This window comes from Scyliorhinus canicula, chromosome 16, assembly GCF_902713615.1.
Source record: "Scyliorhinus canicula chromosome 16, sScyCan1.1, whole genome shotgun sequence".
Taxonomy (NCBI): domain Eukaryota; kingdom Metazoa; phylum Chordata; class Chondrichthyes; order Carcharhiniformes; family Scyliorhinidae; genus Scyliorhinus; species Scyliorhinus canicula.
This window is the reverse complement of record NC_052161.1, coordinates 29,132,851-29,150,171: the sequence shown is the minus strand read 5'-3', so window position 1 is coordinate 29,150,171 and position 17,321 is coordinate 29,132,851. Positions and strand designations below refer to the sequence as shown.

Genomic DNA, 17,321 nt, shown 5'->3' with positions numbered 1-17,321 from the left:
TGCGTTTCTAAGTCCACTGGGGTAGATCATTTAGCTCACATTAAAAACATTGAAATTTGGAAATTGGTGTAATTACTGTGCAAAAACTTTGACATCGTGCTGCTATTTCCAGCATGGCTGAAATGAGCGTGCAATTATTAAAGTCCAAATATATTATTGTATCTATTATTTTTCTGTGCAGTAATCCTTTTTAAAGATTAGTTTACTCACCTCCATTCTTCAATAATATCAGCATCCCCACTTCTGTATTGAGGCCACTTAAGGCCCTCATCCCACTGCTGCTATTAACCCAGCGATGGGCAGGGGGCCAGCAGGCGGGGAACCATAAGCAAACCTGTGTGGGGTTTGCTTGCTGGCTTCTGGGAGGAGAGAGGTTCCGCACTCAGGATCGAAGGACCAAGAATCGGAGTGAGAGTGAGGGAACCGCTGAACGCCACGTCCCTGCCTTTGTTACCAACCTGCCTCCCACCATCACCTACATGTGGTGTGGGATTTAACCCGATGATGATGCTAGGCTTTGTGTAGGTATGATACTGGCAATGGCCACTAGCTCCCCATTAGCTATCCTATAGAGCTGTTGATCTCTGATTGGCACATTGAGCTGGATTTAATGTAATAATCTTTACATAATCATCTTCAATGCCACAAGTGGGCTTACGTTAACACTGCAACAAAGTTGCTGTGAAAAGCCCCGAGTCGCCACATTCCGGCACCTGTTCGGGTACACAGAGGGAGAATTCAGAATGTCCAAATAACCTGACAGCACGTTTTTCGAGTCTTGTGATAGGAAACCGGAGCATCCGGAGGAAACCCACGCAGGCACATAAGAACGTGCATACTCCACACAGATAGTGACCCAAGCCGCAAATCAAATCTGGGATTCTGGCGCTGTGAAGCAACAGTGCTAAGCACTGCACTACCCTGATGCCCAAAATGAAGGTGATAGAAGGAGGTGGGGGGTTTGCGGTCTTGCTGGGAACTTGGCAGAAGGCCCTATAGTGTCTTTTAGGGATGGCATGTCAAATGAAGTGCCACTCAAACACTTAACTAGATAGTGGCGGGTCTTCCCCAGGATCAAGGACTCTGAGGGTCACAAGTAGGCTTACATTAACACTGCAATGAAGATACTGTGAAAATCCCCTAGCCACAATACTATGGGTACACTGAGGAGAATTCAGAATGTCCAATTCACCTAACAAGCACATCTTTCGGGACTTGTGGGAGGAAACCAGAGCACCCGGAGGAAACCCACGCAGTCACGGGGAGATCGTGCAGACTCCGCACAGCGTAACCCAAGCTGGGAATCGGACCCGGGTTCCTGTTGTTGTGAATCAACAGTGCTAGCCACTGTGCTGCTGTACCACCGTTACTGTATGACTGCATTACTGTATTAGAGGAAACAGAATAATTAATTAAATTAAACATGCATGCTTCCTGAATCTTAGGAGCAGCATTAAGAGGCCCTTAATCTCACGTTCATCTCTGGTTGGCACCTTTTTACAGCCTTTTTCTAACTGAAAATCCTTTAAAAGCACATCAAGTAAATCACTAGGTACAATATAAACTTAAGTTAATGCCCCGATAAGCAGCCTGTTGTAATGAATGATGGGACATATTGCTATTCACTTGTGTTTGAAGGAGAACCAGTAGCTCTTGAATGATGATGTAGCATCTTAAACTGCACTGCAAATTCAAAGGTCAGTGGGGGGTGGTGGTGGGGAGGGGCGCGGGGGGCTGCGGGTGGACTACTTTAAAACTGAAATACTGATGTCCAATATATACTTTAGAATTTTTCTACAGCCCAGCTTAAACCCTGATCAGCGGTGGCCCCATATCCAATTCACACAGTGAGGTTTTAATTTGAACCAGCCCCGTCCACAATGAGTAGGGCAGGGGTGGACAAACTTTCCCGTGCAAGGGCCACATTCAGAAATTCACAATTTTAAAGGGCCGCATAGTATATTAATTAATAGTCCCGGTTGTAACCAATTAGCGTGCGGCATATACCTCAGCGCTTCCCCTGGCGGCATCCTGCCTTTAGCCCTCTTTTTCTCTACTTTTCAAAAATGGCGCTACACCCGGTTATGATTCTGGGCGCCTCATGCAGAACATAGAACAGTACAGCACAGAACAGGCCCTTCGGCCCTCGATGTTGTGCCGAGCAATGATCACCCTACTCAAGTCAACGTATCCACCCTATACCAGTAACCCAACAGCCCCCCCCATTAACCTTATTAAAAAAAAAGAATTTTTTTTTTTTTATGACTTGATCTTGGTGGGCCGCATAAAGACCTTTGGTGGGCCTTAGTTTGCCCACCCCTGGAGTAGGGGATTACATAACTCCAACCTGCCTGTTTCTTTTCATGGCAGTAGGTTTTCATGTCTTGTGTGTGTCACACTATGAAGAGGCAGATCACCTCACCAACATATTAGCAGCAGGCTTTCACAGTGTAATTGGAAGCCTGATTTAACTTAACAATTGTCGTATGGGTTTCCCAGGGCACCTAAAACTGTATAGTGAACTGGAGGCAGGAACTGCTAAACCAAGACGGTAAGTGCCCTTTATAGTTCTTCTTGAAGAAATGGTGGAGCCGAGGTGCTTGCACGGTCTCTCAAGGTAGACGTTGCCCTTCAGTTTGTTGATCAGGCCTCTCTGTCCACCTTAACACCAACTGGATACCTTTTCTCCTCTCTAATTACTCCCCCCCCCCGATCTCTCACTCCCTCTCGGCCATCACCCCCAAGCTACAATATCTCGCTGCCTTCCTCTGGCATGTGGGAAAAATGAAAAAAATTAATGCGGGGGCTTCCCCTGTGCGACCGTGAACACCCCTCCTGAGATCAATAAATATACCATTTAAGGCTGCATCTCTCCAAAAACTTAAAGTCACTCATACGTTTCTGTCCCCGCTTTTATTTTATCTTCAGGCTCGCATCGCTCTCACTGGAATTCAACCGTATGTATGTAAGTATTCATGGTGTTGTGACTTGCTGCTCTAATGCAATCCTTTGGTTTAAGTGGTCATAATTTGCTGCATTGATCGCCATTCCATTACATCACAGCAAGGAAACTCTAAATGGTGTTACATATATCATGTAGACATAATTGGTAAAGTCGACATCTTATGATCCAAATGAGAATACTTTTCCCCGAACAAAATGGCTTTGAAGAGCAATAAATGTTAGCGTCTTAAATTATTACCTTCCATATGTCAGAGAGCAGATGGCGTAATTGTTCTACTTAAGCTCAGTTTTGTGAGCCATGTGTTTCAAGTGAAACATACCACCCATAGCCATGTAGCAGTTGTATTTTGGCACGGTCACAAGAGCTTGGCAATCTCCCTGTAACAATGCCACCCCCCCCCCCCCCCTCCACACCCACCCACCCTCCCAAACACACACACACAAAATATATGTAGTGCTTTCTTTAATTGTCACTGGGCATTGCCCGTTTGAAAAAAAACTCTTTGCTGTTATGTTTCAGACTCTACATCATGGGTGAGATCTATCAGCCTCACCGTGTCCGTCTCAGTATCTCGCGATCTACCGCCCTGTCACGGCTCGCAAGATCTAACGAGATCTCACCAGGCATTGTGATCTGCATCGCATCCATTGAGGTCGGGAACTGGATTTGCATATTCAGGTGCGGTTATGTCTCTGCTGGATCTACCCAGTGCCCGGGACCTCACAGCCTGACTGAGCGGGTAACCTTTAGCACCGGTTTCCACAAACGTGGAGCAGGCGTACGGGCACTTGTGCAGGTCTCCCAGGCGATCGGGGAGACCTTGGATGGTCGGGCTCTGGCCAGACTGGCACCCTTGATGCCACCCGGGCAGTGCCGCCTGGGTACCACCCTGGCACTGTCAGGGCACCCAGGTGGCACTGCCAGGGTGCCAGGCAGGCATCGTGCCAGGGATCGGGCCTGGGGGTGCCCTGCTCTTATGAGGTGGGGTGCGAAGGGGGGCTCTATGACTCCCCTCCCGATGGGGCATTGTGGGAGGGGCCCGGCAGCCTGTTCTCTTCCTGAACCCATGAGCAGATCTCGTTAGTGCAGGAAACGGGACTAAGTGCGGCGTTTATGGCGGGTTCCTCGTCAAGGCCCAGAAATGAAGTAGAGTCCTGTTTAATCGTGGGGTCGTTGTCGACGCTGCCAGCGCCGGGAGACAACCTACTAAACATGCCCGACACAGGGCTCTGCATCATTTCCCTTAAATCGCATCCCTTGTCGCAATATTAGTTCTTCCATGATATTATGGACCTTTTAAAAGTTAAATGCATTATATAAATACAGTAGGTTGGAACTTGCAATATATTTTCTCATTTATGGAACAGTCCTGCACCCGCCTAACAAGCGGTGATAGCTTGTCCATCATCATTGTGTAGTAAATTTAGAGGGGAATTGGTTTTGGAATGACTCTGACAGAAGAGCCATAATGGGCCACAAATCCCCAATTGCATTGTAAACCTGAGTGGCTGACAAGAGAAAAAATACTAAGCTCATCACAGGTACTGAAAGATATTCTTTATAAATAACATTTGCAGGGCAATTTAATCTATTATTTTGGAATGTTTGCTTCAGATTAAAATAATGTTTTTTCCCCATTCCACTCTCCGAAACCTTTTGCTCTACTTAGATCACAGAGCACATTTTATTTTCCTTCCTCGGGGTGTATTTGCAGCATATTTAAAGTAGCTACTCGTGTCTTACAGCAGAGGTCAGCAAACAGTTTACATCAGTGTTCTTCAAAGTCGGGGGGCGACCTGCGGGTGGGTCGTGTGCAGGTGTTGGGAGGGTCACAGAGCCGTTATGCACGGTGCTCCCGATCGCGCAAATCCCTGCGCAAGCGGTCACGAACATGTCAAAAAAAAAATTTGGCTGTATTGCGCCTGCACGCACGATGAACATGTAAAAAAAACTTGGCCGCAGCGCGTGCGTACGATGATCGGCGCGCATGCGCATTCCACGAACATGTTAAAAAAGATTCGGCCGCATTGCGCACGATGATGGGCGCGCATGCGCAAATCAGGCACGCATGTGCAGTGCGGCCGCTATTTTTGTAAACGGTTGCAGCTTTTTGTTTTACAAGTTCTGTAGTGGTTTTTATTCATTTATCTTATTCATTTAATTTTAATTTTTTCATTTATTTTATTCATTTTATTTTTTTTACAAGTTCGAGGGGGGGTTATATTCATTTTTTTCCATTTATTTTACTCATTTTATTTTTTATTTTTTCTTTACAAGTTCCGGAGGGGGGTTATTTGGTAAAATTTTACCGGAAAACATTTTAGAACTTTGGACAGATGGAGACTCCATACTTTCCGACACTGGAAGACTTCACCTTCATCCAACAGGTTCCATTGGAGGAGCGTGTACGAGGGCCAAAGGGACCCAAAACCATTTCCTCCATTTTTGTCAGCAGCAAACAAGGCAAGAGGGAATGGTGGGTCGCGCAGGTCGGCCAGCATGTGTCGCGAAGGTCGGCCGGTGTGGGTCGCGAAGGCCGGCCGGCATGGGTCGCAAAGGTCCGCTGGCGGTGGGTCGCGAAGGTCGGCCGGCGTGGGTCGCGAAGTTCGGCCGGCGTGGGTCGCGAAGGTCGACCGGGTTGGGTCTCGAAGGTTGACCTGTTGGTAAAAATGGGTCCCCGGAAAAAAAGTTGAAGAACACTGGTTTGCATTGTGCACCTTGACGCTCAGTTCCTTAGATGCTTTAGCCTCCGGTTCCTGTCATCTTTACAAATACTGTTAATGTTAACAGTGGTTAAGTTCTCAGCAAATCACTCTACAATAAATAAAGTGCATGCAGAAATTGAAGAAACGAGCACAAAGCGGTTTTACCCAAACTGAATACTATTAGGAATCATTTACTTATATGTATTCTTTTAAGACGTGGGTGACACTGGCAATGCCAGCATTTTTTGTTATTGTCACAAGTAGGCTTACATTAACACTGCAATGAAGTTACTGTGAAAAGCCCCGAGTCACCACACTCTGGCGCCTGTTCAGTTACACAGAGGGAGAATTCAGAATATCCCATTCACCTAACAGCACGTCTTTCGGGGCTTGTGGGAGGAAACCGGAGCACCCGGAGGAAACCCACGCAGAAACGGGGAGAACGTGCAGACTCCACACATTCAGTGACCCAAGCTGGGAATCGAACCTGGAACCCTCGTGCTGTGAAACAACAGTGCCAACCACTGAGCTACCGTGCCGCCCTATTAAAATGTCCAATTGCCCTAGAATGGCTTGCTGGGCCATTTCAGACATTGCTGTGGATGTGGTGGGGGGGGGGGGGGGGGGGGGGAAGAGGTCCAATTGCCCTCATGGGTGCGTTTCATGTAGGTGTGACCTGTTATTCCGTGGTTGGGGGGGAGCTAGAAGAGAACCCGCCGCCAGATCTCAGTATTGAGCTGCCCAGCCAAAAGGGAGGCCCGATACTGGGATTCTGACGGAGTCTGGAGAGCTCTCCCTCAAATTAGCATGGTAAAGGCGAGGCACTTGCATCCAGACCCTGCTCCCAGCTGCAGCAGAGAACAGTAGCGATTCTCCCCTGGCAAGAGCACCGGGTCCAGAATGGAGAATCCCGCCCATTGTCTTAATTGCATCAGCAGCTTAACTGAAAGTAAGGATGCATTTATTCAGACCAAAGCTACTACACTGGTCAAATGGCTGAAAGGTTATTAAATGCTACATTTTACACCTCCGGCTTTCAAAGCAAAACAATGTTGCACCACTTTTCGCCTAGAACAAAATCTAGAATGTTATCCAAGTTTCACTGTAAAAAGCAATATGAAGAGACACCCAAAATCAGGAGTTCTGAAAATCCAGAAATAATGTGAACAACTGTATTTAGACATATAATCATTTTGAATTTACAGATCAAAGATACAGTACTTTCTTCTTTCAATTCAAATGTACCTGTTTTTATTTGACTAAAAACAACTGATTTTAATCTAGTAACAGCAGCGTGTGTTTTTTTTGGACATAAGTTACTAAGAATGAAGAGCAGTCAGAGAAGACAGAAGCCATGGTCCTCAGAACCATTGTAAACCAGAGGGAAAGGATGAAAGTGTAATTCCCTGAAAAAAAGCTGTAACCTTTGGATACCATAATCGACCAATATTATTAATACAGAACAAATGGCAGTAATCGTTCTATTGGAAAACATATAAACTTGCACTGATACAAAAAGTGACAACTACATCTTTCATTTAAGAATTATTACAAACAGGAAATGCGCTCGTCTAAAACAGACCTTCTGACATTAATAACAAATGACAGTATGGTGGAAAAGTTTACCACAATTTTCATTCTGACAGTTTCAAAACAAAACTTCATGTACCATTTTCCCTCAAGGTTAACTTGGTATTTTGTATTTATTTGTTAAATTGGATGTTTCCTGCCTTTGTTGAGAATTAAGACCTCAGAAAATCAGTATTATTAAATGGCAGATCTCACGGAACATCGGCATTTGGCTTTAACCATTTAATAGTTTAACATAATTTGTTTTTGCACCCAAGGTGCATAAATGCAGATGTAAATTAAATACATAAAGAATATGAGTAAAATGCAGAAAAGGGAGAGTAAGATCAAATCAGGTAGGATGTAATGTGAAATGCACTGTGCCACTCTTATGCATATCATTACTTTAGTAATGATGGATAAATTAAACCTTATCCAATTAAATAAGCTGGATCTCTGCACTGTTGGCAGATAGTGAGCCAAACCATTTAACATGCTAAACTACTGTGAGCCAAACTATTTAACATGATAAACTATAGTGAGCCAAACTATTTAACATGATAAACTATAGCGAGCCAAACTATTTAACATGATTAACTATAGTGAGCCAAACTATTTAACATGATAAACTATTACTTGATAACAATGATAACAAGTGACATCATTTCTAAATTGTTTTCAGCGGCAAAATAATTTATTTGGATCAAATAGCAAACGGGTGCGTTTTTCTGGCTCATCCTGCAATTAAATCAAAAAATAAATAGGGTTTTCAAAGTCCTACACAGAAAAATACAAACTATGCTCCTTCCTTAATTATTTTTGGTCCTAGTGTACAATTTCTTTCTACTGCTACTATTGCTAACTTCAAATCTTACCTTCAAATAGATGACCAATAATCTGCCAATTAGCAAACCAAAAAGAATGCCTACCCTCATAACACTATCAAAATCATTGGGCTTTTACAAAGCAAACCTGGAGGCAAACATGACCAGGATGCAAACAATGGACTTCATTGAAAACCCTTCGGCTAAACAGATCCTCTATTTAAAGAACTTAGAAATGGATTTTGTACCTGGAATTGTTAACTACAGTATGTTTTCAAAAAAACACAACAGAACTTAGCTTCAGCTGATGTTTATTCGAAAGTACTCATTTCAAGTAAAGAAAATATCTGCCAAGTAAACATTTCGATGTGATGTCAATAAAGAGCGGAAATAGAATTTTCTATCTTCTATTTTAATTTTTACTAATGAAAGTTGTAAATTCCTGTTAAGCGAATGTGAACACTTCAATTATTTAACTTTACAACTCAATTACCTGTAGTGAAGTGAAACATTACTCGATAATTCTAAAATTTACAGCAAATTTAAAAGAACAGAGAACCGTTCCAATTTCCGAAAATTTCCCATTGTGATGACATTATGCAGGGGATTTGGTCAAGAGAAAATTCTTACTAAGCTTTAATGTGAGCTTCCGCTAACGGAATACAATTCTGTCACATGATCATTCAATTAACAGGAATTGACTGTACACTAATTATATTTTGTCAGACATGTTTATTGACATTAAATGTTCACATTGGTAGATTTAACCCTTACACCACATCCCACTACACCTTTATAAATGTCAATAAAACATTTTTGCTAATACACTTCATTCTTTGGACTTTGGTAACAATTGAATAATTGTAAAATTACTTGAATTATACTTAAGGGTCAGGGAAAATAAATGTGCCCAGATCAGAAGTGACATAAACTTCTGGGTTATTAGCTCCAACTTTAACACTACCTTGTAATTCCGTACATGCAATTATTCCTCTAAAAGGTAGCACGATTTTTCAACATGTCCTCCTCCTGCTGTGTAGCGCTTTCCATTAGTGCAAATACTCCTCCTTGTTAGAGAAGCTTTAGCTGCAAAACCTCCGAGTGGTGACAAAATGCTTATTACGTAAAACCAAATGGGCATCATAGGATCCCTACAGTGCAGAAAGATGCCATTCAGCTCATCGAGTCTGCTGCGAAAGGGCACCCTACGTAGGCCTATATACCTAGGCCCAATCCCCGCCCTATCCCCATACCCCCACCTAACTAAGGCGCAATTAAGCATGGCCATTCCACCTAACCTGCACATCTTTGGACTGTGGGAGGAAACCCACGCAGACACGGGGAGAACGTGCAGACTCAGCGCAGACAGTCACCCAAGGTCGGAATTGAACCCGGGACCTTGGCGCAGTGAGGCAGCAGTGCTAACCACTGATCCACAGTGCCGCCCATGGGGCATTGTTGAAGCTGCAAGACATTCTTGACGTTCTGTGGAACTTAGTCACTGAACATTATGAGAATACTTTAAATTTCAGGACACTTTGATCCAAATGTTTTTCTAGCCACAACACACCCACCATGGTAGATGGGTGGTGGGGTGGGGAGGGAGGGGGGGGGGGGGGGGGGGATAGTGTGCATTTTGGAGGCTGCGAGGGCCTGCAACTCCTTTGCAAATTAGTTTATTTTCTTTCTAATTCTCATTAACCTTTATAATCATCATCCAACATCAGTCTAAATCTATGCCAATAACAGTCATCAGTCGAACCACTAAGAGCATTCCCCCCCCCCCCCCCCCCCCCCCCCTCAAAGAGACAACCGTTCCTTCTTCTCTATCACTACAATATGTTTAGGATTGGGGAGCCACAACAGCAACATTTCAAATTACCAATACACTTCTACAACATGACTATTATGCTAATGCTCCAGTGCACAAGCTACCAAACCTACCTATTTTTGTTTAATTCTATGAGACTAGTTTCATATAGATCATAGCGCACAACTCGTGCCACATGATGTTTATCCCAACTAAGTTGAATGACATGTTTGAGTGGTGTAAGGGTTCAACCCGGATTTACTTTTAATCATGTCAAAAGTAAGTTATATGAATTTTCCCCTCAAATTTGCATTTTCACATTGAAAACCCTATTGAAGTTGACAAGGGATAACTTGTGCGTGCTATGGAAAGCTCCTTACAAACTGTAAAATACATTCGCTCTGATTAAAATGTCACTCACAAAGAAATCATAGGAAACATGCACTTGTCAAATAAAATTTTAAAAAGCAATACAAATGAAAGAGATATTTAATAAAATTTCAGGGTATGACAATCTACAAAAAATATAAAATGACTGCAGATATGGCAAAAGAATGTGAAAAAAACCGTTCTATTGCAGATTTAAAAAGTTCTCTTTCACTGTTAAATGCGGAGGAAGTCTTAAATCACAATTCATAAAAATACATAAGATGTTCATTGTGGAATTAGCACATGGCTTTACAGCTGCTGGGCAGAAAATATACATCCTGATTCTCACTTACTTTAAATACAAATGTACAAAATGTAAACCGAGACAGTTATAGAGAAATTTACAAAACCTCCTTTTTTTTAATAAAGACAAAATACAGTTCTAGTATAATGCTATATTTAAATACGTGCAAGTAGCCATTTTCATTGATTTGCTATTGCAATATTCTAAGGAAACACCACCTTGCTTCAAATGTCATGATCCCAACCTGCAAGACAGACCTGAGAGGAAGTGAGGCAGCTAGACCAACAGAAATGGAGTGGCTCTGTCGTGTGGAATGGATACCCTACCAGGAACTGGTGCTTTCCCGCTAAATAGTTCCAGAAAATGGGAAAAGCTGAAGAATACAAAGAATCACCACACGAACGATGAGCTGAGGACTAGCTGTTTCCTCCAGAGTTTGAATTAGCTTGATGGCAATTCACATGATGGTTGGAATGGGTCTTCACATTTGTAGTGCTGTTGGAATGACTATGATGATTCTGCAAAAGAGAACACAGCCCGTGACCTATGCAAACGTAGGCGACAAATAGAACCTCATTTTAAGAAAACAACTGAACTGTGACTGAAAGTTCCCATCCTAGACAAGCCTAGCAATGTTTGGGAAATGAAAAGGGAAAACTTAATCTCTCTCATTATGGCAAAGCACATTTACTTCATAGATCCCCATTTTCCTATTTCACTGGTCTTACTTGAAGTTCTTTCCTCTTTTCACATTTCACTCAATGGCATTTTTACAGTTTGGACTTAGGTTTGGGCTTATTTTCATGTGAGGTCCTGTTCTGATTGATATGAAAATATATAGCACCCTGTCAGAAAGCAATAGTTTATGAGTTTTAGTATTTTGTTGTTTGTAACCATTTTTCTTAACTCTAGTTTGGAGCCTCCCTGCTAACCTAAGAGTTAGCTAACGGGAGTGGTGCTGAAGTGTTGGTTGCAGCTCATTATAGTAGTTTTTTTTAGATAATGAGCTTTGAGGTCTTGTTTTGCTTAGATTTGATAGAAGTAGATTTTAGTTGTTCGTATTTGCCTTGCTTCTATTTGTACGCTTATTTGGGTGTCGTAGTATCTGAGGGCAGAGACGGTTTGCTAACAGCAGTTGCAGATTTTTCTTTGCTTAGTCTTGGGATTTAGTTTGGTTGCCACTATGGGTAGGTCTGGTTGCTGTACCTTTCATGTATCTTTTGGGTAATCTCACTTGATGGAAATGGCTGACTCCAGATTGAGGATAGAGGGGAGACCCCCAATTCATTTGTTCACCTGGAGCATCAAGGGGTTGAATGGCCCAGTTTAAATTCTGATGTGGTGTTTTTGCAAGAGACTCATTTGCGGGTTAGGGACCAGACAAAGTTGCAAAAGGGATGGCTGGACAAGTCTTTCATTTGGGCTTTGATGGTAGGATTCCCATCAGGGGACCTAAAATGTGTTCTGAACCCTAGTCCGAAATGGTTTACCCTGTATCCTTAGACTATGAACCCGGTTCTGGACTCCCCCACTATCGGGAACATCCTTCCTGTGTCTACTCTGTCTAGTCGTGTTATAACTTTACAGGGTTCTACGATGATTCCTCCTCATTCTTCTAAACTTCAGTAACATAATCCTAACTGACTCAATCTCTCCTCAGTTCCACAATCCCAGGAATCAGTCTGGTAAACCTTCGATCCACTCCCTCTATACCAAGTACACCTTTCTGCTGATAAAGAGACCAAAATTACATGCAATATTCCAGTTATGGTCTCACCAAGACCCTGAATAATTGCAGCAAGACATCCCTGCCCTTGTACTCGAATTATCTCGCTACTAAGGGTGACGAATGTAGGAAATGTTTATATATATTGTGGTTTTTTTTTGCAATAATGTTATTAAAAACCTAGGTTCAGGTTATATGTCTGCTAAAGCTGTGATTAAGGTGTTAACAGTTGGACAGGGGGTAATGTCACTCATGGCAGGCGCTAGGTGTATTTTCTGTTTAGTTTTTCAGCCCTGTCCTGTGTTACGTTGTTTTTAGTTTCATTTTTGAGTTCTGCTTTGGTTTCTGAGGAAAGGAGGTGTTTTTCGCAGACTGACTTCTGAAAGCTTCTCGTGAAAGGACTTTGTGAATAAATCAGTAAGCCATTGAGTGGTAACTGTATGAACAAGTGGCATTTGACCTGTGTGCGGATTTTGCTGAATTGATCTTTTAGAAGTAGATGGAAAGAAAGCTTAAAGACCTTTCTTTACTTTTTAGTAAGAACTGTTGAACTGTTAATTGAAAGCTGTTGTTTCCTAGGATGTTGATGGGGTTAATCCTGTGTTAATAATAAAGTTTGTTTTAATATAAAAGATCTCTGGTTGTCAGTGGAACCAGTCCTAGAGCAAAGTATCCTTTCCTCACAATTTACAAATTGACAGATTGTTGGGGTCTTGTCTGGTTTCGTAATATAAATTGGGGCCTCGTCCGGGCATCTTAACACAATGCCCATATACCATTTGCCTTCTTTACTGCCTGCTGATTCTCCATGCTTACTTTCAGCGACTGGTGTACAAAGAATCCCAGGACTCGTTGCACATTCCTCTCTCTCAATCTACATCCGTTCAGCTAATAGTCTGCCTACCTGTTTTTGCTACCAAAGTGGTATCTACACATTATCCACATTATACTGCGTTTTCCCACTCACTCAGCTTGTCCAAATCAATTGAAACTATTTCTAGGCCACTCCCTGAAGGACTCTGGGATGTAGATTATCTGGCACTGGAGATTTATTGGCCTTCAATCCCATCAATTTCCCAACACCATTTCTCTACTAATACTGATTTTCTTCAGTTCCTCCCTGTCACTAAAGTTGGTGTTCTCCAACTTGTATTGTTTGTTACTTGTATCATCTTTTGTGAAGATAGAATCAAAGTATGTATTTAGTTGGTCAGCCATTTCTTTGTTCCCATTATAAATTCCCATGCGCTCTTTGAATGTTTGCCATTGCCTAGCTACCATCATCCCTTAAAGTAACGTTCCCCAATCCATCATGGCCAAATCACACCTCAAACCATCGTAGTTTCCTTTATTTAGGTTCAGGACCTAGTTTCAGAATCAAAAACACCACTCTCCACCTTAATGAAGAATTCTATCATATTATGGTTGCTTATGGTCTGGCACAACTAGATTACCAATTATTCCTTTCTCATTACACAATACCCAATGTAGGGTGGCCTGTTCTCTAGTTGGCTGCTCAACGTATTGGCCCAGAAAACCATTCTGTATACACTCCAGGAATTCTTCCTCTATGGGATTGTTGCACTAATTTGATTTCCCAAATCTATATATTTTTTAACCTATTTTATTACAAACCTGTATCAAAGCAGGTTACAGCAAGTAAACACCCCGGGGAACATACTTGCTAAAAATCAACTATACAGTCTGTACTGATGTTTCCCCTTTTTCACGCCTCCCCCATTACTCACCCCGCCCCGCCCCTAACGTCACGTTAACGTTTCTTGCCCTTTGCTGTTTCTCAGCTTGACCCATACAGATTCCACATTGTCGGGAGCTAATATCTTTCCTTACTATTGCGTTAATTTCCTCTTTAATCACAATACAACCCACCACTGTTTCCTTTTTGTCTATCTTTCCTAAATACTGAATACCGCTGGATGTTCAATTCCCATCCCTGGTCACCCTGCAGCCATGACTCCAAAATCCCAAATATACAATAACCGTTTACATCTATTTGCGTGATTAATTCATCCACTTTATTGTGAATTTTAAAATTTATTCATTTACAGAATGTGGTCGTCGCTGGTTAGGCCAGCATTTATTGCCCATCCCTAGTTGCCCTTCAGAAGCTGGTAGTGATGAGTTGCCTTCTTGAACCGCTGCAGTCCTTCAGCTGTAGGTACACCCGCAATGGGGCTGGTTTAGCACAGTGGGCTAAATAGCTGCCGTGTAATGCAGAACAAGGCAGCAGCCCGGATTCAATTCCTGTACCGGCCTCCCCAAACAGGCGCCAGAATGTGGCGACTAGGGGCTTTTCACAGTAACTTAATTGAAGCCTACTTATGGCAATAAGCTATATTATTATTATATTATTATCATTAAAAAAATCATTGTTATTTATTATTATTTTTTATTATTATTCTGTTAGGGAGGGAGTTATAGGATTTTGTCCCAGCGACAGTGAAAGAACGGCGATATATTTCCAAATCGAGGTTGTGAATGACTTGGAGGAGAATCTCCAGGTGGTGGGGTTCCCAGGTATCTGCTGCTTTTGTCCTTCCAGATGGTAGTGGACCTGGATTTGGAAAGTGCTGTCTAAGGAACTTTGGTGAGTTGGTGCATCTTCTGGTTGGTACACAAGGCTGCCACTGTTCAGTTGGTGGTGGAGGGTTTGAATGTTTGTGGAACGAGGAGAAATCAAGCGGGCTGCTTTGTCCTGGATAGTGTCGAGCTTGAGTGTTGTTGGAGCTGCACTCATCCAGGCAAATGAAGAGTATTCAATTACACTCCTGGATTCCTAGCCTTTGACCTGCCCTGGTGGCCACAGTATTAATGTGGCTAGTCTAATTCAGCTTCTGATCAATGGTAACCCCCAGGATGTTGATTGTGGGGCATTCAGCGATCGTAATGCCATTGAATGTCAAGGGGCAATGGTTAGATCTTTTCTTGAAGGAGATTGCCTGGCACCTGTGTGGCACAAATGTAACTTGCCACTTATCAGCCCAAGCTTGGATATTGTCCAGGTCTTGCTGCATTTGGACATGGCGCATTTTTGGACACTAAGGGGCATTTGGACATGGCACAAAACCTTAGGCTTGTCTTTTTTTAAATTAGAGTTGTTTTTTCAATTAAGGGGCAATTTAGCAAGGACAAATTGCAAGGACACCTACCCTGGATTGTGGGGATGAAACCCACGCAGGCACGGGGAGAATGTGCAAACTCCACACAGTGGACAGTGACCCAGGGCCAGGATCAAACCCAGGTCCTCGGCACAGTGAGGCAGCAGAATTAGCCACTGCATCAATCTGCTGCCCGAACATAGAGCATAGAAAAATACAGCACAGAACAGGCCCTTCGGCCCACGATGTTGTGTCGAACCTTCGTCCTAGATTAATCATAGATTATCATAGAATTTACAGTGCAGAAGGAGGCCATTCGGCCCATCGAGTCCGCACCGCCTCTTGGAAAGAGCACCCTACCCAAGGTCAAAGGCATGTCTTTAGAATGTTCCTCGTCCCGTTCCCATTATTTTTCACTGTGACCCTGTTTGAGTCTGGCCCTTGATTTCTCTATCACTTTTCTTATTTCCTTTTTTGTCTTTTGTTCTTGTCTGCGTTTCCTCCTCCAACTTCTTGCATAGGTTCCCATCCCTCTGTCATTTTAGTTTCAATCTTCTCCAACCACTATCTTCAATTCCGAATTGGGAAATATATTATTGGTTCACGATTTAAGGTTCTATTCTGTACAAGAACCAAAGAGCGAACTGTTGAGATTGCATGATCATTTTGAAGGTGGAATCCAACGCTAGGAAGGTAAGTGCTCGATCCCGACGTTGGCCGACCGTCTGTGTGGAGTTTACACATTCTCCCCGTGTCTGCATGGGTTTCCTCCGGGTTCTCCTGTTTCCTCCCACAGACCAAAGATGTGCTGGTTAGGCAGATTGGCCATGCTAAATTGTGCCTTAGTGTCAAAGATGTGCAGGTTAGGTGGGGCTATGGGGATAGGGTGGGTGCGGGGTGCCTAGGTAGGGAGATCATCGTAGGGATGATGCAGGCTCGATGGGCTGAATGCCCTCCTTCTGTACTGTAGGGCATGGATGGATTCTATGAACATTTGCACATTTCATCCTGATCTGTGCACAACATTGCCGATAGCCCAGAGTTTATTGCATAGAAATACGTCATTACATTCGTTTTGGATTAAATTCCTTTGCCTCATGCAAATTTTCATAGGCAAATAAATGTAAAATAATCAGTAATGATGTGTTTAAAGGAACGTTCACAATGTGTGGATCTGAATATGGTCAAACTATAATTGTGAATGTGCATTCTCTGAGCATGTTGGGCAGCAGGAAATATTCCCTACTTACATTCTTGGTGGGCTCCCATTTTAAGAGTGAGAGAGATAAAAAGGTGTTTCAACTAAAAAAAAAAAATCTCCTCTGATTAGAGCACAAAGGAAGGAGTTCCTGCAAGCTCATTCCCACCATTCAATGAGATTATCGGGAAATCAATCCCATTTACCTGCCTTCGCTCCACTTCTCTGATCACCTTACCGAACAAAAACCCATTGATTTTAGTCTTAAAAAGTTTCAACTGACCCATCATTCACATTCTTGTTTCTGGGTGGGCATGCGGGGGAGGTGAGCTCAAAATATTTACTGCCATTTGTGTGAAACATTTAAAGTTTACATCGTTTTTCCCCCCCTTTATTTCATTCTTCAGTACAATGGTGCCATACAAAGATTCAATCTTTCCGTTGTCAGTGGATAATTCATAGAATCATAGAATCCATACCCTGCAGAGTGTGGTGGATGCTGGGACAGTGAGTACATTTAAGGAGGAGTAAGACAGATTTTTAATCAGCAATGGGTTGAAAGGTTACGGAGAACAGGAAGGACGGTGGCGATGAGGCCATGATGAGATCAGTCATGATCGTATTGAACGGTGGAGCAGGCTCGAGAGGCTAAATTGCCTACTCCTGCTCCTAGTTCTGATGTTGTAAGAAAAAACTATTCCGTCTATTTCCATTTACCAGCTCTTGGTCTGT

The 17,321-nt window shown here is 42.8% G+C and overlaps 1 protein-coding gene across 1 annotated transcript in view; it reads right to left on the bottom strand.

The window, feature by feature from the left end:
• Positions 1-10,344: 10,344 nt before the first annotated feature.
• grk5l (G protein-coupled receptor kinase 5 like) overlaps positions 10,345-17,321 on the bottom strand; it is a 320,507-nt gene continuing 313,530 nt past the window's right edge. Inside the window, exon 16 of the mRNA XM_038821419.1 lies at positions 10,345-11,064. Within this exon, the coding sequence (XP_038677347.1) occupies positions 10,963-11,064 (102 nt within the window). The 3' untranslated portion in view covers positions 10,345-10,962. The remainder of the gene's footprint in view (positions 11,065-17,321) is intronic.